At 36.9% G+C, this 26,172-nt stretch overlaps 3 protein-coding genes across 8 annotated transcripts in view; 1 reads left to right on the top strand and 2 right to left on the bottom strand.

Annotated features, from left to right (window-relative positions):
• Window positions 1-8,748: 8,748 nt before the first annotated feature.
• LOC126870304 (uncharacterized) overlaps window positions 8,749-26,172 on the bottom strand; it is a 104,756-nt gene continuing 87,332 nt past the window's right edge. The window contains exon 2 of one of the 2 annotated variants that reach the window (XM_050627880.1): window positions 8,749-10,605. In XM_050627880.1, coding sequence (XP_050483837.1) covers window positions 9,377-10,588 — 1,212 coding nt within the window. In that variant the 5' untranslated portion in view covers window positions 10,589-10,605 and the 3' untranslated portion in view covers window positions 8,749-9,376. Of the gene's footprint in view, window positions 11,084-26,172 lie in introns of both variants that reach the window. The other variant, XM_050627881.1, reaches the window with a different exon arrangement.
• The window catches only part of LOC126870309 (glutathione S-transferase-like), a 112,629-nt gene continuing 103,422 nt past the window's right edge, over window positions 16,966-26,172 (bottom strand). For 2 of the 5 annotated variants that reach the window (XM_050627890.1, XM_050627891.1), the window contains exons 2-3: window positions 17,836-18,450; window positions 16,966-17,578 (exon numbers count right to left, since the gene is read on the bottom strand). In XM_050627890.1, coding sequence (XP_050483847.1) covers window positions 17,271-17,578; window positions 17,836-18,013 — 486 coding nt within the window. In that variant the 5' untranslated portion in view covers window positions 18,014-18,450 and the 3' untranslated portion in view covers window positions 16,966-17,270. Of the gene's footprint in view, window positions 17,579-17,835; window positions 18,451-19,333; window positions 19,353-19,418; window positions 19,534-26,172 lie in introns of those variants that run through there. The other 3 variants (XM_050627893.1, XM_050627888.1, XM_050627892.1) reach the window with 3 other exon arrangements.
• Window positions 21,913-25,657, top strand: LOC126870310 (uncharacterized). The gene is made up of 2 exons (XM_050627894.1): window positions 21,913-22,105; window positions 24,335-25,657. Exon 2 carries the CDS (start codon window positions 24,526-24,528, stop codon window positions 25,294-25,296), a length of 771 nt encoding a protein of 256 aa, XP_050483851.1. The 5' UTR covers window positions 21,913-22,105; window positions 24,335-24,525; the 3' UTR covers window positions 25,297-25,657.

Below are 26,172 nucleotides of genomic sequence, written 5' to 3'. Positions count from 1 at the left end.
AATTACAAAAATATTTAATTATAAAAATAGTCAAACATTTATTATATTAATAAATCCCGATATTTGATAACCATTTATTACATGTTTAAGATAACTATTTATGCTGTATATTTGTACTAAATAAATGTTTGCATTAAATATCACGTAACTTCTATGTGCATCTTCAGAAATGCTTCAAACTTTACCAATATAATCATTACAATGCTAATGAAATTTCAGAATGTTTTATATAACACATATTCTACATACATATAAATTTTCTGTGGCAAATATGTAAATGCTTTTATAAACTACTAGGTTTATACGCTTTGCAGTCTCATATTTTCCTCCCACTGTTAGCATTATCTGCAGTTTGTATGTGAGTTGTATGAAGTAGATCGAATTCTACGCTTTCAACGAGCTGGTCGAGTGAGGTTCTGCTTGAATAAGTTATAAATCCTGGCAGGAAGAAAGGCACGTGTTATTGATATCGACTGGTTAGCTGGAATGTTGAATAGGAATTTAAAGAACCAACTCAAACTTTATCGATAATAAAATATGGAAAATATGACTGCAAATAATGACGTGAAAAATAATGGAAATATTCTATAGGATATTTGAATGTTTATTAGAGAATTTTAATAATAATATGGAACATAAAGAAGAAAGAAATTCGATGATACTAAATAATGATGATACTGAAAATTTCAGTGATTTTTATTAATATAAAATTAACATTAATATAAATAAAAACAAAATCTATTATAAATGATATAGACGAACTTTTTAACTAAATATCGTTAGAAAGAAAAGTGACACAAGTATACATACGAAACAATACAAAAAATCCGCATCTATCTAGAGAAATTTGTTATGAATTTCAAAGTCTGTATAAATACGTATACTAATACATAAAGCTTCTAAAGCTCTAAAGTTTTAATGTTTAAAAAAAAGTACAAAAATATTTCTATTAAAATATATATGATATTTTCCACGGTATTTTCTACGCAGTTTCTACAATTAAGGATTTCCTCGTTCCCATCGATTTTCCTCTAGTTGTGAGACCCTCGGATAATCACGTCCCTTTCATTTTATCTTCGCTACGCTCGATTATAAATACGGAACTGAATATAGAATTATTTGCAAATCAATGAATCCGATGATGTAATTTGTTACGCGCTCGAAACGAATTAGTATCACTTATCTTAGTTTCAATCAATACCTCACTTTCTCAAGTCATTGATTAAAATACGATTTACACTCGTACAGATCGAGCCTTCTTTCTCAATATTTCCGTCGAATATTCGTGATCAATCGTTTAATCGACCTTGATAATTAGAATAGAAATAAGAAAATTCGAACGCCAAATCATTAACGAACCAGCCACTTGCTCACGAATCTCGTCAACTTGGCCTTGTTTTGTCGAACAAATTGTAAATTTTTCCAACCTCGGCTTGAGTCATCGATTCAGGGTTAATGCACGTCACCTGAGTTTCTTTGGCCTCGATTTTCACAATTGGAATGCTGTCTGCAGGACAAACTTGCTATTCGATCAAGAAAACTCGTTTCAATGACTCGTCTGATGAACTTTCAATCAGCGTTCTTACGTTTCAACAGAGTCTCTTCAAAAGTTTCAATCAGGGTCTTAACGCTGTACTTTCAGGGTATAAAATATCTTTCAAGACAGAGACTAGTCTAGATTTTCTCTTCAGTATATTGATATTAGAACAATAACTGGAAAATATATTTCTACAGTATTATAATTGAAATTTTTTCATGTAGAGTTATAATAAAATTTTGTATTATAAATTGCCTGTATTATGGATATCAGACAATGAATTCAGCATGAATTATATTGATCTTATATTAAACAATTTATTAGAATTTTCAATGGAATATTTAAAATGTTACTTGATTGTTTTATATTATTATGTGATATTTTTACGAATTTTAAATAAGTTTGCTAGAAGAAGATGTTCATTTTAATTAAAACCATATACATGTATGTATGTATATATACATAGATTTATAGTTGTGGAAGCGTTCGTTGTAGAACCATTCATTCGTTACCTTCGCTTTCCGTTGGGAAGTGAAAATTTATGAAAACCCTGGTATGCTATAGTTGTCCAGAAATGAAAAGCAATTTTGAACAACTAATCCTTTGTAATCAGAATATTGTCTCGTTAAAAGAGAAAACAAAATTATAATTGATCGCGAGTATAGAGGGAAAATATTAGTATAGAAAATAATTGCGAACTAACTACCTTTAAATATTATAAATATTCAATGGTATATATATATCCAAATATCTTAAAGTTTCATATTTTTATCTTGCATGAAATTCTTATAAAACAGGAAAATTAATTTTTCTCTGTCTCTCTCCCTCTCTTTGATATAAACGCCGCAGTTAAAAAATAAATATGTATGACCTCATGTATATTCATATGTATTTAAGCATCTTCGTAACTTTGAATGGTTTTCTATTTCATTTAAATTGTTGCATGGCAACGTGAGTTCTGTTGCGAAATTCATATACTTGTAGAAACGTCAGTCGTAAATCAAGCATAACAACAGTTTTACAGTATGTTGTAGAGATTACTTTGTTATTTAAACTTAGAGATCTTCCTGCTTACAGTAATTACAAAAAGTAACTGTACACTATCGTATTTAAAACAGCATTTATATATATACCAATTAATTAAGACTAAGTCTTAAGATAAGACTGATTAAAATATTAGCTTTCGTATCATTTGTAATACTTTCATACATGCTTATAAATAATTAATGCTATCAAAATGAAACGTAAAACCTGATTTAAAAAAAAGGAAGAGAGACGCTTCATTGGGAAATAAGGATACATACGTACAAGTACTTTTTGTAGCCACTGTGTGGCTTTCAAACTCAATTCCAGGGCAAAAAAGAAATGATTGAAAAACGGTTACCTAATATGTACATTATGGTGAAGCAATTATCAAAGGCGAATCCAACGAAAAAACGACACAAAGTGAACTGCCAGAAGCTACCCGTGAACGCAGTAGCCACCCCAGCGAGAAATCACATTAAATTAGCTCCGAGCAAAGCTGGTATTCTTCCATATTGATCAGCAACCCATCCAAAAATTAATCCTCCGAAGATAGCGCCGATGAAGAAGATACTTTGAGCTATGGTTGGCAATGCATCATACTGACAAACCCATCCCAGCTGCAACAGAAAACTACAGTCGAATGATTTACTTCTGATCACGATCAGCATCACAGAAATCTTATAGCAATTTTAACGCCTCGATTAAACGAATTTTCGATCAAAGTTTCGAAATTCCTAATGAAGCGCGCCTCTGTCCTTTTTTCTTTCCCTTTGAGGAAAAAAGAAGGAGAAGCTTAAGACCCTGCGCGTTCTCGCGTCCTTCTTCTGGATGCTTCCTACCCCTCGATGAATAATTCTCCTCCTGACGAGCGACGCAAAGTTCATGGAAATCCACTGGAGCAAAAAGTCTTGCAATTTATGTCGAACAAATCTGCGTGTTCGCGCTGTTGCTCGTTATAACGTTTTATTAAAGTTTCTTTTCAATTCGATATTTTCATTTTCAGTTTTATCGCAACCTAGTTTTATCAGCTTTCATAATTCGAAATTTTTTATCCTTTTTTTTTCTTTAAGTATTTTTATAAATATTTATTCGATTGTATTTTATTTGGCAATGTAACGCTTGAATTTAGAATGTACTCTGTAATTTCACTACATGCACTAATTATTACTGCAATATGTACTAGTAATTCTGTTACGTACTATAATTTTCCTCTGTGGAAATCGACATTGTTAATTTTCCCACTTCTGAACTATCGATCTTTCCACAAACGTTTATTCGACCCTTTCCATCGTTCTTCTTTCTTTCCAAAAATTGTACACTACGCTTATTTTTTATCGAAATAGATCATGCAAATAATCGAATACGACATACAAGGTATAAAGGGATTGATTGATAGGAACAGATAAAATATTCAAAAAGCAGGAAATTACAAGTCGAACATTTTCTGTCACCTCGGATGCCACAGACGCATAAGGGACGGTGGTATAATTAAATTCCCATCCTTGTTGGCAATCTTTCGTTGGCCACGATGGGTCCGGTACGTGGCTTCCATTTAGCAAAATTTCCGTGTAATTTACATCGTACATGCTGCATCTCGAGTAATCTTCGCGGTTGACTGGTATCGCCAGCGACAGCCTGAAACGAAGGAGAAGATAACGTAGATTGGTTCACGGTCTTCGATGCCGATGGACGTTCCGACAAGCGAGTAATTAACGTTCTATTTGAAACTCGACAAAAAACATTGGGAATCTCGAGTATTTGTTGAGCTAATAATATTGATTGTTAGTCGAGTCTGATAAAACGTATTTGATTGGAATTTCATTTAAAGCGAAGAAAGTTATTTTCAATTGTAGCTGGATGTACGTTAATTGCTGTTTTCCTGTCTTTACAAATTACTCATTCCTTTGTTTCATCAGCCTTTTCGATTATTATTGTCTCGTATTATTATTGTCGAGTATTGTCTCGTGGTTATTATCTCAACGCTTTTATCGTGTCAATTTATTGCGTTGTGTTCATACGGGTTTGTAGAATATATAATAAACAATGCAATGAGAAATGAAAATGAGAAAATTTTGAAGAATTATTAAATGAGGTAAATTGAAGGGAAAGAAGTTCTGTGAAGGAACTGGATTGGATCTAAACAGATAATAAAGAAAGATGATCCAAGATTTGCGACCTCCGACGTAAGTCGAAAACACTTACTCATTAATAACGAATGTCATTAAGATAATTCAGTGACGGTAATTGCGTCTGTTATTCTGATGAATGTTACATAACGAGATAGGAAGTCGATGTCATGATGACTGGCGCTGTCTGAATCAAATCAACCCTATTCACAACCAGATAATACCGTCAAACGATGTTTACATTATTATAATATGAAATCCAATTTGAAGGCTTCGTGAATTTCTATTATCCTTCAATGAAATTATGAAATAATGGCGCAATTTAATGATAAAGATTATTATTATTTCATTAGGCTTGCTGTATAATTTGCTAGATTGTCTTCAACCAGATAAATATATCAATAATTTTGGCAATGGCTATCATCACATACTTTATCGAAAGAGAGAACATTGGTTCTCTTTGATTTTCGATCGTTGAATCGTCGAAAGAAAACTTCGCGGCTCAGAGAAAGTTCTCCTACAAACACGTACATAGCATAAAAATCGGTAACACGCGGAAGTTCTACAGGAAAAAAATCAAAAAGACTTGCTGAGCAAGGCAAGAACTTTTCAATAGAAGGTGAGCATAATAATAAATAACACTTGCACGGATGCTTGCGGAGGAGTCGTTGACTATATTAAACTAATACTAATTATGAAACAATGTAACAGTAACGGTACTAGTCGTAATTAACATACTATCGTTAACATTATCGTGATATCGAAATTTCTTCCCACAAGATCACCGATTAATTCCATCGATTTGCGAAATTCTTAGTGTTCGATGATTATCATAGTCGAGGAAAGGTATTTACAAGATATTAACATCCGCATCTAATCACATCTCGTAGCATCGCGACTTATCACGCGTATCGCCTAACCTTTACATGAATATTGAACGAACGAACACTTCGAACGCATTATGCAAGTGTACGTTACGTTTTTCATTCGCCGGTAAAAGCTTTCAAAAACCAGTTAATGAGCGAATGATACGTGGCATGCGCGAAAGAAACGAATGCTTGCCCATAGAATAGCTGAAAATGATTCGAAAAGTATACTAGCAAAATAACAATAGATTCAGATGATAACTGACCAGTCGACCAGGATTAGTCACAGCCTTTTAACAATTCTATCGATTTTTTGCTACTATTATACTTATTTACTCCAAAGCTAAGATCCTACCTAGGCTAAACTAAACGTTAACTATGACTCACAGTTGGAAAATGCACTTATCTTATAAGTAATCATTTATCAATTACTGAGTTCGTTAAGTTCTATTTTTGTTTGCTGAAAGGAAAAAATCTTCCATTAATTAATCATCGCTATATCGTTGTTTGCTATTGTCTTTCGTCTGATCGACAATCATTTACCCATTCCATCGTTGTAGAACTCTTCATTTCTGGTTCCTATAATCTGGTATTTAATATCATCGAATTTATTTTGAAGCACGTGCACGTGCCAAAAAATTAGTTCACGGAAGTTTTATGCATTTCTGTGAAATCTGAAAGGGCAAAATTGCAAAGTACACGTGTGACACGTGGAAATATATAAAACATCGGAAAGTAGCACGCTTTGTAACGTTTAATCGAGGTAAAACAATTTTTTATCCAGCTTCTAGTTTTTTCTTTCGCTTCCTTTATATTCTGAAAAATATGCGTAAAAATCCGCAGGCTACGTATTATGACGTAAACGGAATGGAACGAATCAATAATAGAATAAATTAAATAATATTAATATTAAAATATTAAATAATATTAATATTAAAATATTAAATAATATTAATATTAAAATATTAAATAATATTAATATTAATATAAAAATTATAATAATAATAATCGATAATAAAAGAAATTAAGGACAATGGAACACATATTCGATTTATACTAAATATCCGCGGCTGTCCTGATATTTATTGCCAGTCGCGTACATACGTTCAAGTTATAATTTCTAATACCATTAGAAAGTTAGGAGAATTTTAATCGAGAACGAGCTCTATACCCTTTGAACGTAATTTGTTCGTCACTAAATCGCTGCACGCGGTAAACACTAACGAGCAGCTCTTAAACAAAAGTATTTGTATGTTATGGTCAACAACGGGGTGACTAGTTATTAGCGCGTTCTCCTGTTTCATTGAAATTTTAATTGCATCAACGTAGTACGTTCTATGGTCGACGTCTGAACACAATTGTACGGATCGAATGTCTTTACGTAAAACTGTCCCGTGCACATTGACGATTCGCGGCCAATCAACGATATCAGGCCGAATGTTACGTGCTCAACGCTATTTTTTCGCGTTCACGCTCTCATTGTTTGCGCGAAGGTTCAACGCGTTCGCGCGGCGTACGCGATAATACGCGCTCCGGAAATATTATCCAAAGAGCATTGTGCGAGCGCAACACGTTGCGACACCACATCCTTTGACTCTCTCGAAACGTCTTAATAACGAATTATGGTGAAATCGAACCATGCGCGTATAGCAAAAAGTAATCGTTTCTAGCCGTTCACTTTGAACACCGCGAAGGTTAATTTGGCAACTACATATATATCCATGTATTGTGTTTCTAACGATTGCCAAATGCTATTTTCATGCATATAGTGATGCCATCCTTTTGTTACGAAGGATTAGCATCAGAGAAATTTTCGGCTTATTACGCATATTGGAAATGTAACGTAAGATTCATCTTTTTTTTTCAGCAAATATGCAGAGATACGCACAGGTGCGTTTGAGTATTAGAGCACCTACTGGTTACATTTATTGGAACGCTCTAGCGGATTTTACGCTGTAAAACATACGACGTGAATGAAAGTTCGGATTCATAATAAAATAAGCAGAAGATACAATCGGAAAAAGGATCTCAGCAAGACGATAGTATTAGGACAGCGTTAGGAAACGGTAGGCCAAGAAAAGCCGGTCGAAAGATGATTCGTAGAACTAAAGGAAAGTGTTGAGATATTGATCCGTTTCATAGCGCCGATGCGAGCGAAAAGCGAACTAAAAATTGCGCGTTTAAGCACTAAAATGTCTATATACTATCACGAAACTACGAAATATTACTAATCTTCTATTTACAACGAAGCTCGTAAGTCTCGTGACCAATTTACACGAAAAAAGATCGAGTTAGAGACACGATAACGCGTTAACGAAACTTCTAATCTCTAAATCTCTAGAGAGAAATCCTTAAAAGCTGTAGATCCTTAATAAACAATTTACCGATTACGACGATAAGTCCCCTGATGCTCGTAACCAATTTTACACAGAAAACGGATCACCAAAGTTGCAAGACTTTTGAGTTGGAGGGAATGACGCGTTAACGAGAGCGTCGCGACGTATAATGTTTACAAAGTTTGCGTGGAAATTAACACGATCAGGAATAAGCTGGATCGTTGTCACCGTTTACGATCGTGTTTCCGAGATGAAAGAAACAGCTACTATTATGCAATCGATCGTTTCGAACTAGTAAACGGTGTAGCGAAATAAAACTCGGTGTAAGTCTTAACATACGTTCACTAGCAGGAACGTGTTTTATTGAAACTTTTACGACTCGCTACCGGCTGCTCCAGCCGTTGCATTATTTGAATAACATCGAAGGTTGTTGACCTAGCAACCGAACGAAGGTGCGATCCAATTGGATGTGGATGTAATTACACCTTGAAATACCTTTCGTCATCGAGCATTTCCAATTCCCCGCCGAGTGTCCTCCATTTTTGCGCTTAGTCTTTACGCTCGATATCGTCGCGATTTGCAAGCACTCGCTAGCAACAGAATGTGCGATCGTCGTCGCGCGTCGCCGTTTCGACAGAATTAACGTCGTTGGAATCTCACAACGATTGAGAAACCGCATATTTACTTCGCGCGAAAACCACGATGAACGAGTTATGTCTCGTTCGGGCTAATTTCTTTGAAGTAGTCAATGTGTCGATTTTTAATTTATGCTTCAAATATGTAATATCGGAAAATAAGGATAGAAATTTTTTTCCGATTGCTTCCAATTTATTAATATTAAATTGAATATACAAATATAAATTGAACAGAGAACGATATTTATTTAACGGAAACTAAATGCAATACTCGTATCTATATCAAATAACTTTACAGTTATTTGATCACTCTCGTCACAACGAATCTAACACACACACACTCTCTCTCTAACAACTCTATCAATTCTCACGACTATTCTTCGACGACTCGAAACCTCTAACGACTCTACTCTTCGACGACTCAATTAGCTCTGATCTTCGCCAATACACTCCTGCTCGGTCGTGCTCGCTCTTGCTCTCGTCCTCTCTCTCACACACACACACACACACACACACACACTTTTCGGCTCACATACTCTGGCCTCTCGATTGCCACTCCTTGAAATGTGGAACCGTACTTCTGTTTTGACGCTGCTTATCTTTTCTCGCGTCACTGTTACTAGGCGCTCTTGGATGTAAACAAATCACGAAAGACGACGTACACGGTGTTTTCTAATTTCAGCCGATCTCCAATCAAAGCTATTCTACGATATTACAAATATTAAGAATCGAAGATCCAGTGTGGAGAATTTGAAGGGTTGACTCTGAGATTTGAGAGTAATTTCAGAGAATAGAAGCTTAATTCCTGCGATTACTTCCTTCACATACTTCCCCTTTTCGGATCTTGACACTACGCAAGTCTCTTTCGGTCGTGCCGTACACCTCGCTGCAATATGTCCAAATCCGCTGCACTCGAACACCTAACACTTTCTCCCCTCTCCGGACACTTAACACTTAGATGATCCTCACTACCGCAAATGAAGCATCTTCTTTTCTTCATTGCATCTACAGATTGACTGGGCTTCCCGTTCTTCTGGGTTTTAGCCGGCTTCACAATCGACTTTGCTCTGCGACTCTTCTGCTCTTCGTACATCACTAACCTCTTCCTCAACTCTTTGATTGACGTAGCGCCGTACAATATAGCCTTATTGTTCTCGTCGTCTATTATTCCATCCACTATGTATTCCACCTTTGCTTCCTCCTCTATGTCCACATGGCTGGCTATTTCGAGCATGCGGTACATGTAAGCCAAACATGCTTCATCACTCTCCTTTTTTGTTTCTTCAAGTTTCTGATGTACTTGCCTACTGTTGACTTTCCTCGAAAATTCTTTCACTAGCCCCCTCTTCAACTCATGCCAAGTCCTGGAATGACACTCGAAGCTCGCAAATATGTTCGCTGATCCCTTCAGCAGCTTCCTGGCGTAGACTGCCTTCTGCCCATCCGACCACATGCACGTATCAGCGACTTCCTCGAACGACTCGAACCATCGTTCGACATTTTCACCTTTGTCGCCACTAAACGACTCTAATGCATCTTCGACGTCTCTAAAACTCAGTGTCGAACCAACACATGCCCTTCGACAATATTCATCACGGTCCTGATACACCCTTCGCGTATCTCTCTTGTATCCTCTTGCGTTTTTCTTGTCATCTTCATCCTCACTTTCGTCGTCGCTTTCTTCTTCCGACGATATGTAGTTACCATCCATGGCCGCTTGTAGCCGTGCGCGTAATTCTACTTTTCTTCCCGTCGTTTTTAAACCCAAACCAGCGAGGCGCTCCTTCAACTCCTTCGTATTCATTTTCTCAACATCTTCATCTTCGTTACAATCACGCTCAGCTCTCTGTACGTTTCCTAAATCTCGTTGACCGGTTAGCTCTTCACCGCCCGTCGATCCCTTAGGATACGATTGTCCAGCCCTACACGCCCGATTCAGCCTTGCAATCAGCACTGACCTCGCACCCGATATAGGGAGGTTCATTCGCGCGAGCTTACTCCTCAGCTCCTCCAGCGTCGAACCCTCTTCACCCGACAATCGTTCGTCCCCAACGTTTGCCATTTTTCACACTACACAAACTTAAACAGTCAACGATATCGTCTTTTACCGCACCGCGTACCGGTAAATTCACAACTAGCTCGAATAGCTCTGTTAAACCGTTTCGTTTTCTGTCTTGTCCAATCCCAGACGAGCCCCCAAAAATATGTAATATCGTGATATAATGTATTTACAAGGAGTGGACAATAGAGATGTTAATCAGACAGAAAAAGACGATTGTTGTTCAACCTGAACTATTCACGCCAAACGTACAGAAAACAGCGCAACTAAATAACTAGATAGCGACTCGACTTTTACCAAAACGCAATCAACACTCTCTCGGCAACGCCACTCGCAAACTCTGTCTCCGCTCAACTCGCACTCGGCTCCTCGACTCACACTCTGTTTCTCGACTCACACTCTGGCCGTTGTCGCATTCTATTGCCTTTTTCCTAGGCCCACCGCACACGTGTTCTGCAGACGCTCGTAGCCAGGGTCACGTAGGTCTTTTCCACGAAACTATGCACTTGAAAAGACCGATGACACATTGATGGGCCCGACGGCGCCTCGGCTCTCGCGACATTGTTCATAGTTCGCCCGATATTTCTTAGGCCTTTCGTCCACGATACTACATATATGTAGTGGTATACTGGTCATCTTTTTTCCACACGTTTTTAGCTTTTTAGCTGTTTGTGTATGGGCGCCTAATCAGCCAATCAGAAATAGCCGGTATTCTATGAATCCTTCTCTTCAATGCTCGAAGAGCTGGATATTTATCCAAAGCTGATGCCCCAAACATATACTCGAAATTTTCAAGGTCCGCTGCAAACACGAAGTACGCCCATGTCGTCTGAAAAAAGGTTTGTATACATTTATTTTGTACCTCCTCTATTAAACAATTTTTTAATTTACCTTGAAAAATGTGAAAAATCGAACTCTTAACTAAAGATCACAAGCTTTTTAGGAAGAATTTGGATTTTTATTTATTGTCAGAATTTAATCTTCATTCTCTTTGCTTTCTTCAATATTGCCTCAACAAGTTCCTGTGGTTCACGATACTTGAAATATATACAATGTTACCAGCGTGGAAATTGTCTTGGAAACTTGGAAAATCTTTCAAGAGGAACAACATTGCTAACTGAGATTCGAGAAAGGAAAGGTAAGTAAATCCTTGCTTCTACTTAGAGCTTTTTTATTTACTTCTGACGAGTAAAGTACTGTTATTAAAATTTGATTAAAAGTACCAAGAATTTCGAGATATAAACAACCATTTGTGGAAAGGTCAGGAGAAGCAGAATTATCGAATAAACGTTATATAACTCTTAGTGATTAAGTAAGAGAAGAGAAACGAGAAAAAAGTCTTTTATCTAGGTCTTAATAAAGTATACTATATTTATCTCCATATCAAGAATAACAACAAGATATAAACAGTCTTCTAGAAATTGAGTAAATATTACATAATTACATCTTGAGCAATATTTTGCATCTTAGCTTTTGCTTAATCATTATGATAATCTTAAATATCTGTAAATTCTTCACAGACTCTTTGCATCTTCTATACAGGTATCTCATGATCATGTGATAACACACAGGAAGAAAAATAGAGGAAAAAACAGCGTAAAAAAAAGTTGCGTAGGAGTATCGTCGCACTACATCATTCGACAATTGATGCACGTCATGGCGATCGTCACGGTTTAAAGCAGGCCATCAAAAACACGTTTGTTATCGTACGGAAAAATCTGCGACGTTCCAGCTGTTCAGGTGCATCGAATTGTGAATCATCGGCGGTACGAAGCAAGGCGAGGGGCGTAAATAGAGAAAGAAGAGAAGAGAAGGATTCGCATAAATGATAAAATATAATCGTTCGTTCCTCGTCGATGGCGGATGGATGGCTTTAATCGTGGACGATATCGATACGATTATATTTTATACATTTGAAACAAATATAAAAGACGAGCAAAAACCAGAGATACGATCGTTATGATATTATTCAATCGGTAGCCTATTTACCTCGTTTTTTGTTCACCTTCTCTGTCTAGTAATAATTTTTCGATTCGACTGGCGTGACGTTACGTTGGCGGTGTAGAAACACGATTTTAAACACCTGCGGATAGTTGCATGAGTTTCGAGCGATTCCATTCCCTTCGATTTATATTTATGCGATCAACGCGCGGATCGTTAACGCATTATGCAGACAGCAGATGTTACGTAATCACACATATCGTAATTGGAAATTAGTAACGTTATCGCGTACCAGGATCTTCCTGTCTTTGATCATCGAGTAACACTTCGTTGTCCTCGCTCCTTCCGCGGATAACCAGCGTTTATCATATAGAGACAGGGATTTGCAAAGAATAAAAGTTGTAGAACGTTGAAAGGCGTTGAGAGAAACGTGATGTTATCCCGTTATTCGTTAACGCAACGCAGTTAAAAAAAATCCCGTAGGAAGATTACGATAATAGATAACCTGAGTCGAGTGTTTGTCGGGGGATCTAAAAGATTCTTTCGAGTTGAGCGTCTGAGATTGCAGAGAAGAAAATTTGGAAGCCATCGAATTCGTGATGTCGATAGAAATCTTCAGTTGGAATCGTTGTATCATAACGTAGTCTGCTTATTGTCGATAAGACTTTACTAAACTAAAAGTGACTACTAAAAGTTTCTATCCTCTAAATTCTATCTACGATTCTATAATCTAAAAACTGACTTTTGCAAACAAACTGTAACATTCGCTTAACGGAAAGACATACGTATCTTGTTTGTACTCGTCTTTTCACAATGAATTCTTGAACGTCTGTCTCTGTGGTGAGACAAATGCAAAGTCATCTCATCAGTTACTCACCTTGCTTCAAATTGCTACGATTGCTATCGGTTTGGATACTTGCGATTGTTTCGTTATGGCTATATTCGGCTCTAGGTTGCAAGGCTAGGGTGTTGTCCTGAAGTTCCAGAGGGGCCCCGGCGTCCTTTCGTCTCCGACTCGGCCATCCTGACACTTACACGTCCTCGTGTGTGGCCTGCTGGCTTAGTCTACCCGTCGGGGCTTCCACCACGCAGGCATGGACCCGGCGCTCGTCCTCGGGGCAATGTTTTTCTTCTCGCCGCGATGGACAGCGAGACGCGATGTGTCCCGGCATGTGGCAGTGAAAGCACAACGCTTTTGGTGGAGCAGCCGGTCGGCTTTCCTCCGGGCGTCGAGGGTCCTTCTTCGGTTCCCACTTCGCCCTCTTGCGGCATTCGAATGTCGGATGTCCGTAAATACCGCAGTGGCCACACCTGGTCCAGGGGGCGGGTGATCTGCCTCGTTTGTTTCCGGAGCTCGCTAATGACCTCCACGGCGGGGGCGTTGGCCACTCCGTGTATAGGAAGGGCTTCATTTCTCTTTGGAATTGTTTCACCGACGTGATGTCACTCGTGAGCGCTAGTCGTTTAAAACGTTCATCGCGCGAGCCCAGCAGATGGAGGGCGGTGGCGGCGAGTACCTCTTCCCTGGTTGAATTTCGCCACTTCGACCCCAGGAGGGTGATGATACGATTTCCGTACGCTCCTGGTGTTTCGCCGTCCCGCGGTAGTTCCTCGGCTACCTTGATTAGCGACGCGGCTGCTACTTCTTGGCCACCGAAGTGCGCGGCGAATTGTTCCTTAAAATCTGGCCAGGTGAGCTCGTCGCCGTTCATTATCTGCGTAAGCCAATACGCTGCCGGACCCTCTAGGGTACGGTTTAGGGCAGAATACAGTGCGCTGTTTTTCAGGGGGTGGTCCCTCATGAGCAGGCCGAGCTCGAGTCACATTCCGAGTCCGAGCTCGAGGCGCCCTCCCGGGCAGGGCTCGCGGGAGATTGTGATTCCGTGTTGGAGTTCTCCATCGTCCGATCGCGGGTGGGGTACTTTTATTGTCGATAGTGACACTAGTGACGAGGGTCTCAGGCTTGATAACGAATCCGCGGCCAACGGGAGGACTATCATATAAAAAGCAACAGGATACACGAAATAATATAATTCTGACTAGGACAACATAAACGCAAGAAGTGTTGATATTGAAAAAAATATTTAATTTTGTATATAAATATTTTCATATTTACAAAAGTTTCCGGAAGCAGGAAGATTTACAAACAAATAATATCATAAACCGAATGTTTCATGATCCTTTTCTAATTAGAGTGTGTGACAGCATGCGAGAACTTTTCTTAAAAACATGACTTATTGCAATTACTTAATCGCAATTATAAACGATTAAGACCTTCTCACAACGAGGCAATCTATCCAAAGTATAAAACTCGTTATACTTGATGAGAAAACAAATCTCTACTTAGGTTTCATTTCGTTTCATCGCGTTCATAAAAAGTGAATATGTATGAACACATCGTGCAATTTAGTAATTAGGACCGTTGATCTCGCTGCAACATAGATGGATAGAAAAAAGCCATTTAAAATGATACAACGTCGGGAAGACAATTATGAAAATTATAAATGGAACACAAGATAAAACTGTTTAAGATTATTTCTTCTTTTTTTTTTTAATCGCGAGTGTTTGCAAACGAAGTTTCAATCTGTTTACAATGATAGCAATGAGAGGAGAATGTCTATGAAAGTTATAAATGCGATATTGAATAACATTTCTGCGAGTGGGTTTGTTTTTCGTTACAAATGTTTTTTAAACGAATCTGCAATCTGTTGGAAACAACGGAACAGTAACGGGACGACTGATAGGGAAATAAAAAAGATCGCGTTTTATTTGAACAGACAAATCTTTGAAGTCTATTCGAAAGTCTATTTGAAATGGTACGAGCTCGAAAAGAACGGTGAATACTATAGAAGAAGGATTAATTAAAATTCTTATTAATCTGTACGCTTTGTATATTAAATACCTTGATCGATGCCATGATAACAAATTATTATACAAAACAGTGAAGTATCCACGTCTGACATTAATATTGAGTATTACCATTACTGTAATTTAATTTTTAACCGATCCTGAAAATTCCTTAGAACGTAAAAAGTATAAAATGTTACTGTGCATTTCAAGATTAAATGCACTGTAATTTAGAAACAGTTATGAAGCGGAAACAAATAATTTATTCAGAATAAGAATTCTACGTAATCATGTTAAAAAAAAAACGTACTTATAACGCGTTTAAACTCCAAATATGTAAAGACAATAAGGGAAAAAAATTAAACGAAGAATCGTATTTTTTGTAAATTCACACAAGATTTTATCCAAAAAAAAATTAAGATTTTTTGAAGAACGTACAAGAACAATAAAAAAGGGATGTTAAATACAAAAAATAGATTAAAATTTAGATTATGAAATATAAAAAAAATGATATTGCATAATTTACAATTATTTTCGATAGCTTACGTCAGTATGTTGGAGTGTAAACTATAAAATATTCAAAAACTGATACCATTTAGACATAATTTAGAAAAACAATAAATTGCGGAAACCGATAGTTAAAACTCGATACGATCGATACTCCAAAACTCTAATCCTAATAATTACTCAGCAATAATAACCGATAATTCATGTTGATTAATGTTTGAACTCCGTTTTTTTTCTGTATGTGTATACAAATTTTGTACAGTTTGATAAAGCGAAATTAAATTATCATCTTTTTGTACTACTTCAAACATTGAGATTTGTCATCTTCAAGGTCGATCACACATAGTTTCAGATTGCGGAGTTGCAAGGGTAATTAATTTTGCAATCGGTTTTCCTTTGATATAGATGTGAATACAAATAGTCATTGATTGACAATATACCGAAGCAATTCTAGTTTAATTTGAAGTCATCGATCCTTTGATATTTTTGGAAGAATAGTAAAAGTACAGAGAAAACAAGAAAAAATGGCGTTAACTAAAAGATAACTCCAATGTATCTCATAAATATTATCTATATATCATTTGTAAGATGTAAGTGACCAAGATATCGAATTATACAAAAATTGTATGTAATGATTAATACTTGAACGTTACTTACATTTATGTACATGAAAATTTGATCTTTTATTAACTAAGTTATTGATCGACGAAATGACTTCCTACATAATTCTCCGCCTGAACTGAAATGCATATCTTTTTTTACGCAAGCCTTATGTGTAGCTAGCAACGAGCAAACAGATTAATTACTTTACACACGGTCGTATCTTGTTTGCTGTAGGCGAGTTCTCTCGTGTAATCAACGAAGTACTCAACTTTAAAGCGATAACAGAAGAACATTATTGTATCGATAAAATTCATGCTTTTTTCAAAGAAATATGTAACTCGTATTTTTTTAAAGCAACCCTCATAATGTATTGAATAAAATAATCATACATTTTTTTTTGTTCAACATTTGTAAAATACGATATTATCAAGATCACCAAGGAGGTAATCTTCAATTCTTAATGAATATAATAAAAAACACAATTAATGATTGTTTGATGGTTTTATTATTATCTCTATAATACAAAAGCACAACATCGTGTCAACAGTTTATATAGTTCGTATGTTTCTGTAGGAATACACAAATAATAGTTCTCTATCACAACGTAATCTAAAGGGAAAACCCTAACTAAATGACAAAAATATCGGTAATAACTGGAACTAATGAATGTTAAAAGCAATCAGTATATTCCGTACAAACTTCCATCAACACGATTCGTTCTTCATTCTCTCAACACACTAAGACCGTAATCTTTAAACGCTTATAAAACCATAAGCAATCGTGAAGTTTAGAATTCGCTAACTGGGCGTCTCTCAATCCAGTTTTTGATCTTGGGCAGAAGGAGGACCTTTTTCTCCAGCAGCTTCAGATTCTCGTAATTCTCGATCAGATCAGACTTGTACATAAAGTTCAAATAATCGAGCAGAGCAACGAATGTTAAATCAGCCCAAGAGAGAGTACCATCGTAGAAGTAGCCGTCATTTTCCTTCACTTGCTGGTCCAAACGTTCTAAAATGAACAGCAGCGTCTCTTCAGCAGCCTTGCGTTTTGCAGCTTTGACCTTCTCGTCCTCCTCATAGTGGAAGGCGGCAATTTCTGAAAATTTGTTTTCAGTTAAATACTATTCGCTAATGTTATACTAATTTGAATACAGTGTTGTGCGAAATTTAAATGATACTGAAGATAGAATTACAATCCTTTTTAATCCTTTGTCTTGTATTGTTGACATACGTGTATCGTTCGATTAAATCAAATATTAAATCGGATTTCAACTAATAAATACCTGAACAGATATGTACTATCTGTTATCAAGATTCTCATAAGATTTATGCAAAACAGCACTGGATACTCACTATGACGAATATCATGAATAGTATCAACAGTGGCATCAATATGAAGATCTGCCCAGTCAGTCTTTCCAGCTAAGTCATATTGTTTGGCTAAGTAACGGCAAATAGCTGTAGACTGAGCAACCTTCCTTCTATCAGCTACGAGCATAGGAAGCTGGCCATAAGGAGTCACTAAAAACATACAACTAATAGAATCAAAGATTCTATCGAACAAACAGATTATGATGCTTCTTAAATATCTAGCTTCCTGTTATCTGTTTTGGAAAGATATAATTTAATTTATTGATAATTTATCAGCAAACAAAGGGCATTGTCTCCTTAACAATACCTATTGTTCTCCCACATATCTTATAGAGCAATGGAGAGTAAACAATAATCTCTGTTATACTCTGCATAATTGTGTTCTACTTTATTTAGCTACTTTAGTTAAATTAGGAAAGATGAGATTTAAGAAACAGAATTTCTTTAAATTTTAAGCTTACAGGGCTTTATTTCTGGCCAGACGTCCTTTTTGATACGTTCATCTTCAAATGGAATACTAGCATAGCTGAAGAAGAACGGATTGGTTCTGCCAATGCCGTAACTGGGAAGTAAGTCAATTTATAGAGCGGCATCTTCCTGGAAGTATAATATATACAAAGTAAAAACAAAGAATCATTGATGACAAGAATTATATTATTACAAATTATGAAGTATAAGACAATTTAAGTAAAAAGCATCAACTACTAACTACTCGCATAGCTATTTGTATCTTTATATTTTAATATAGCTTAGATATAAAAAGAATATTATTTTTGGATGTAATAATGTATAAACTTGCGCCAAATATTATAACAAAATATTGCACTTTCTATTTAAGTAGGATAGACATATTACCGGCATTTATTTTTTTTTCTATAGCAATGAAATTGTTTATAAAAAAGTTTATAAGAAAACTATCAATTAATGCAAACAACGCATTTCAAAATATTAATTACATTCGCACGATTCGTTATCTCTAGTATTAATTTAACCATATGGTTCTATACACCCAAGACCCTCTAACAGTAATTTAGTACCATTACTAGTCGTATGTACAATGTATGTTTGTATACAACTTTCGTAACTACAAAACATTCAGCATGATTATATATTCTTCCAAACTTAAGAAACATTTTCTAATTGCATACTTAAATTTATCGATCAATTATAAACATATGATAACATTTATTTCTTTCAACTACTAATTTTCAAATCCTCTGCTGTTCCGTTAATTGAACGACGCGCCGACTTTTCGTACAAGTATCTTGTATCTTATCTGTATTATTTAGTTATCAATAAAGAAGAAACATTTTCTAATTGTATACTTAAATTTATCGATCAATTATGAACATGTAATAACATTTATTTCTTTCAACTACTAATTTTTAAATCATCTGCTGTTCGGTTAATTGAAGGATGTCGGCTTTCTGTAGAAGTATTTCATATTTATTATTTAATTATGAATAAGGAAAAAACATACAAAATATAGTTTTTAAACGGTTTATTATTTATAAAGAGAAACTTTGACTCAGGATATATATACTATATATATACTATTTACTTACAATTTTTTTTTTAAGACTTCAAAGTCGAAACAAGCACAGGAAATTTCCAAGCCGGTTAACAGAAACTTGAATGAGACAAAAATAACCTTTAGATCAATATATGTTCTTCTTCCCCCCTGTTGCTTCCACGTAACTCTTATCCTATTGGTGGAGCTGTGCTGATATGTGAAATTATGACTACATAAAAACATCCGGAAAGACTCATTGAATGATTTTATAGTTTAAGGTTAATAAATTTCCATAAATTAAAGTTGAAAATTTATGAGAACATGTTTTCTGTAACAAAACTTAGTAAAAACAAACTAGTAAGGTTTATAGATTCTTTAATGATTATGTATGTATTCATAAACTAGTTCGATAAACATCGTTCGATAAAACGTCGAACAACACACAACATTGAAGCGCGAAATTTCAAATTCAAGGAAAGATAAATAACAAATATTGCGAACAAATGATATTAAATTTACAATAATCTCATGTAAGAAAAAATAAAATTGATAAAAGTAGTACAGAAGATAGAAAAATCTATAAAACTGGTGGCTGGGAAATAGAAAATATATAAATTTATGTTATTAGAGTTTAGTACTTCTGTCGATCAATGTGTTACGACCGTTCGCGGAGAGACGCAGTCGCAGTAGCGAGAGGCGTAAATTCTCGCTACGATTCGGTGAATCAACGCCGCGAAGTAGTCGTTCCCCTGTTTCGGTTAAGATAAGAGGTGGTTAAATGAATATGACACAGTATAGTAAATTATATTTCACCGTTTATTCCAACAACTTATAACGAAGGCAGTTACGCTGGTGCGTATGTACGAGATTTTTTTTTTTTTATTTATTTGTTGAAATTACAATCAATTCTCTCGTTGAGAATATGTACGAGATGAATGAGTGACTGATCTGTGGGTGTGTCCTACCCGGTGGAAGGATATTGACCGTTCGAAGGATGTGAAATCAGAACTGTCTTGGGAGACGATGCTGTCTCGGAGGAAAGCTAAGGATGGGTGTGTCTAGCGCACGGGACCATCGGATTTGTTGGTGACGATTTTAGTTAGGAGAGTGAAGGAAGTGGCTTCGTTGTTAATTGGTTAACGAAGGGTCTTAACCGCCCTCGAGAGAAAGTGGTTAGTGGGAGGAAAGTTGCAGCATACGTGAGAAAAACTAACTTTCCCTTGTCCAGTCGGGGTAGACAATAGTCTTTAGAAATTCTTCGGAAACAGACGTTTGTTTGGTTTGAAAGACCTTTTCTAGGAAATCTATGAGATTTATGGAAGGTACTTGAAACTATGGAGGATACGCTGCGAGTATCCGGTGACATCTGGTTGCCATATTGCTCGCGGTGCGACGTAACAAAATGGAATAGAAAGATTATACCACAGACGAAATTATACTTTATACTTTATTATACTTTATACTTTATTATTACATTACATCAATTGACATCTTTGGAATTACAACGATTCGATACACATTTTAACGTTTAACATTCTAACATTCAGTTAGAACTTTGTATTGATTAGAGATATTGTAACGACTAGAAATATCGATACATATATCAATACTTTTACCTCGAAATTCGCAGATTCGTACTCTTCATTGTCCATACAAATTGTGTCATATATGTCCAAACCAAATTTAATTTCCAATTTAAAACCAAAATTCTTTTTCGAAAATGGCACTTTCAATTCTTCTTATTCTCACTATTTAATTGCTAGCCGTATCAAGTAACAACGAAAAAAATAATAATATCTAAACGTTAAGCAGGTCCATATTTTGGGGGATACAATTAAAAAAGTAAATCGTCGGTGGAATATTGTTTCACCTATCAAGAATTTTGGAAGATATAATTAGAAAGGTACAACCTGGGTAGAAAATTGTACTCTGTTACGTCGCGTAACACTCTACCTAGCCGAGGCCACACACCGCGGGCAATATGGCAACCAGATGTCTTCGGATACTCGCAGCGTATCTTCCATGGTTTCAAGTGCTTTCCATAAATCTCATAGATTTCCTAGAAAAGGTCCTTCAAATCAAACAAACGTCTGTTTCCGAAGAATTTCCAAAGACTATTGTCTACCACGGCTTAACTAGGGAAGGTTAGTTTTTCTCACGTACGCTGCAACCTTCCTCCCACTAACCACTTTCTCTCGAGGGCGGCTAAGACCCTTCGTTTAACCAATTAACAACGAAGCCTATTTCCCTCACTCTCTTAACTAACATCGGCATCATCAAATCCGATGGTCCCGTGCGCTAGACACACCCATCCTTAGCTTTCCTCCGACACAGCATCGTCTCCCAAGACAGTACTGATTTTACATCCTTCGAACGGTCAACATCCTTCCACCGGGTATACACACCCGCAGATCAGTCACTCGCTCATTTCGTACATACGCATCAGCGTAACTATCCTCGTTATAAGTTGTGGAATAAACGGTGAAATATAACTTACTACTGTGTCATATTCATATCAACCACCTCTGTTATCCTAACCGAAACAGGGGAACGACTACTTCGCGGCGTCGATTCACCGAATCGTAGCGAGAATTTACGCCTCTCGCTGACGCGTTTTCCTCGCGACCGCGTCCCTCCGCGAACGGTCGTAACATACTCCTTATCGAGCATTTTTGAAAATATAATTGAGAAAGTGGAATCTGGATAGAAAATTGTTTTACCTACGAAGCATTATAAAAAGTAAGTTTAATAAAACTATACCTTGAATATTTCATATATTTTTTCATATTATACGCATTCGTTAAAATTTTACACTTCCAAACATCCTGCTATACTTGCACAAAAAAGCGCAATCTAGTAATATCCCCCTCACTGCTCCTCGCATTTTCTTTCTAATCATCTCTCGTTCGCTTTTCCTGATATTATTTTCAGCGTAAGTTCAGAGTGGCGGTTTTTAAACTCAGGAACGCGCGGCTGTTCGTTAAATGAAATATCAAACGTAAGAATTGCCGCAGTCTTAACGCGAGATAATTCATTTCGTGGCACAGAGCGCACGTCGTTGAATATTAATTCATATCTCATATAAGTTGCGAATAAAAAAAGCAGATAAAAGAGGACAAAAATCCGATAATTACCGCGAATCTTTACGCAATTTCAAGAAATACAAAAGAAATTTGTTTGTAAGCATGCTACTAAGTATTATTAGAAGTACTGTACTTTCGATATTTTACATATTCTTGCATGTTTTCTACATTTTTCTGTATTTTTGTATCCTTAAACTTTCCGTAAACGCGTAAACGTCTGCGCTCTGACAATGACAAGGAAGATTCTACTGATAAAAATAAAGCATCGAATTTCACCGAACTCTCAGAAATGTAATTCTCAGATCACATGAATTAAAAAGAAAGAACAAAAGAAAATACAAATATATATATATATATATATATATATATATATATATATATATACATACGTAGCCACAAATCAATTTGGATCACGACAGATAAAATAGGTAGCAATAATGTCTCCACGAACATTATCATAATTTATTGGAATTTACATAAAAGCCAAAGAATGCTATTGTTTCAATGACACGAGCAAGTCTGATAAATTCTTATCTCTGGTCCATTCGTGGCCAATTTTTTAATACCCTCGTAACTTGTAACGACAAATAAAAATATTGGTACAAGCCAATTTTTTTTTGGATAAAATCTTGTGTGAATTTACAAAAAATACGATTCTTCGTTTAATTTATTTCCCTTATTGTCTTTACATATTTGGAGTTTAAACGCGTTATAAGTACGTTTTTTTTTTTAACATGATTACGTAGAATTCTTATTCTGAATAAATTATTTGTTTCCGCTTCATAACTGTTTCTAAATTACAGTGCATTTAATCTTGAAATGCACAGTAACATTTTATACTTTTTACGTTCTAAGGAATTTTCAGGATCGGTTAAAAATTAAATTACAGTAATGGTAATACTCAATATTAATGTCAGACGTGGATACTTCACTGTTTTGTATAATAATTTGTTATCTTGGCATCGATCAAGGTATTTAATATACAAAGCGTACAGATTAATAAGAATTTTAATTAATCCTTCTTCTATAGTATTCACCGTTCTTTTCGAGCTCGTACCATTTCAAATAGACTTTCGAATAGATTTCAAAGATTTGTCTGTTCAAATAAAACGCGATCTTTTTTATTTCCCTATCAGTCGTCCCGTTACTGTTCCGTAGTTTCCAACAGATTGCAGATTCGTTTAAAAAACATTTGTAACGAAAAACAAACCCACTCGCAGAAATGTTATTCAATATCGCATTTATAACTTTCATAGACATCCTCCTCTCATTGCTATCATTGTAAACAGATTGAAACTTCGTTTGCAAACACTCGCGATTAAAAAAAAAAAAAAAAGAAGAATTAATCTTAAACAATTTTATCTTGTGTTCCATTTATAATTTTCATAATTGTCTTCCCGACGTTGTATCATTTTAAATGGCTTTTTTCTATCCATCTATGTTGCAGCGAGATCAACGGTCCTAATTACTAAATTGCACGATGTGTTCATACAAATTCACTTTTTATGAACGCGATGAAACGAAATGAAACCTAAGTAGAGATTTGTTTTCTCATCAAGTATAACGAGTTTTATACTTTGGATAGATTGCCTCGTTGTGAGAAGGTCTTAATCGTTTATAATTGCGATTAAGTAATTGCAATAAGTCATATTTTTAAGAAACGTTCTCGCATGCTGTCACACACTCTAATTAGAAAAGGATCATGAAACATTCGGTTTATGATATTATTTGTTTGTAAATCTTCCTGCTTCCGGAAACTCTTTTAAATATGAAAATATTTATATACAAAATTAAATATTTTTTTCAATATCAACACTTCTTGCGTTTATGTTGTCCTAGTCAGAATTATATTATTTCGTGTATCCTGTTGCTTTTTATATGATAGTCCTCCCGTTGGCCGCGGATGCGTTATCAAGCCTGAGGCCCTCGTCACTAGTGTCACTATCGACAATAAAGGTACCCCACCCGCGACCGGACGATGGAGAACTCCAACACGGAATCGCAATCTCCCGCGAGTCCTGCCCGGGAGGGCGCCTCGAGCTCGGACTCGGAATGTGACTCGAGCTCGGCCTGCTCATGAGCGACCACCCCCTGAAAAACAGCGCACTGTATTCTGCCCTAAACCGTGCCCTAGAGGGTCCGGCAGCGTATTGGCTTACGCAGATAATGAACGGCGACGAGCTCACCTGGCCAGATTTTAAGGAACAATTCGCCGCGCACTTCGGTGGCCAAGAAGTAGCAGCCGCGTCGCTAATCAAGGTAGCCGAGGAACTACCGCGGGACGGCGAAACACCAGGAGCGTACGGAAATCGTATCATCACCCTCCTGGGGTCGAAGTGGCGAAATTCAACCAGGGAAGAGGTACTCGCCGCCACCGCCCTCCATCTGCTGGGCTCGCGCGATGAACGTTTTAAACGACTAGCGCTCACGAGTGACATCACGTCGGTGAAACAATTCCAAAGAGAAATGAAGCCCTTCCTATACACGGAGTGGCCAACGCCCCCGCCGTGGAGGTCATTAGCGAGCTCTGGAAACAAACGAGGCAGGTCACCCGCCCCCTGGACCAGGTGTGGCCACTGCGGTATTTACGGACATCCGACATTCGAATGCCGCAAGAGGGCGAAGTGGGAACCGAAGAAGGACCCCCGACGCCCGGAGGAAAGCCGACCGGCTGCACCACCAAAAGCGTTGTGCTTTCACTGCCACATGCCGGGACACATCGCGTCTCGCTGTCCATCGCGGCGAGATGAAAAACATTGCCCCGAGGACGAGCGCCGGGTCGATGCCTGCGTGGTGGAAGCCCCGACGGGTAGACTAAGCCAGCAGGCCACACACGAGGACGTGTAAGTGTCAGGATGGCCGAGTCGGAGACGAAAGGACGCCGCGGCCCCTCTGGAACTTCAAGACAACACCCTAACCTTGCAACCTAGAGCCTAATATAGCCATAACGAAACAATCGCAAGTATCCAAACCGCTAGCAATCGTAGCAATTTGAAACAAGGTGAGTAACTGATGAGATGACTTTGCATTTGTCTCACCACAGAGACAGACGTTCAAGAATTCATTGTGAAAAGACGAGTACAAACAAGATACGTATGTCTTTCCGTTAAGCGAATGTTACAGTTTGTTTGCAAAAGTCAGTTTTTAGATTATAGAATCGTAGATAGAATTTAGAGGATAGAAACTTTTAGTAGTCTTTTAGTTTAGTAAAGTCTTATCGACAATAAGCAGACTACGTTATGATACAACGATTCCAACTGAAGATTTCTATCGACATCACGAATTCGATGGCTTCAAAATTTTCTTCTCTGCAATCTCAGACGCTCAACTCGAAAGAATCTTTTAGATCCCCCGACAAACACTCGACTCAGGTTATCTATTATCGTAATCTTCCTACGGGACTTTTTTTAACTGCGTTGCGTTAACGAATAACGGGATAACATCACGTTTCTCTCAACGCCTTTCAACGTTCTACAACTTTTATTCTTTGCAAATCCCTGTCTCTATATGATAAACGCTGGTTATCCGCGGAAGGAGCGAGGACAACGAAGTGTTACTCGATGATCAAAGACAGGAAGATCCTGGTACGCGATAACGTTACTAATTTCCAATTACGATATGTGTGATTACGTAACATCTGCTGTCTGCATAATGCGTTAACGATCCGCGCGTTGATCGCATAAATATAAATCGAAGGGAATGGAATCGCTCGAAACTCATGCA

Source organism: Bombus huntii, chromosome 10 (genome assembly GCF_024542735.1).
Source record: "Bombus huntii isolate Logan2020A chromosome 10, iyBomHunt1.1, whole genome shotgun sequence".
NCBI lineage: Eukaryota > Metazoa > Arthropoda > Insecta > Hymenoptera > Apidae > Bombus > Bombus huntii.
The sequence above is the reverse complement of the archived record's forward strand: the minus strand, read 5'-3'. Positions and strand labels throughout refer to the sequence as shown.

Excerpts from the sequence above, each read along its gene's own strand:
- LOC126870310 (XM_050627894.1), top strand. The coding sequence starts at position 24,526 with ATGAGCGACCACCCCCTGAAAAACAGCGCACTGTATTCTGCCCTAAAC.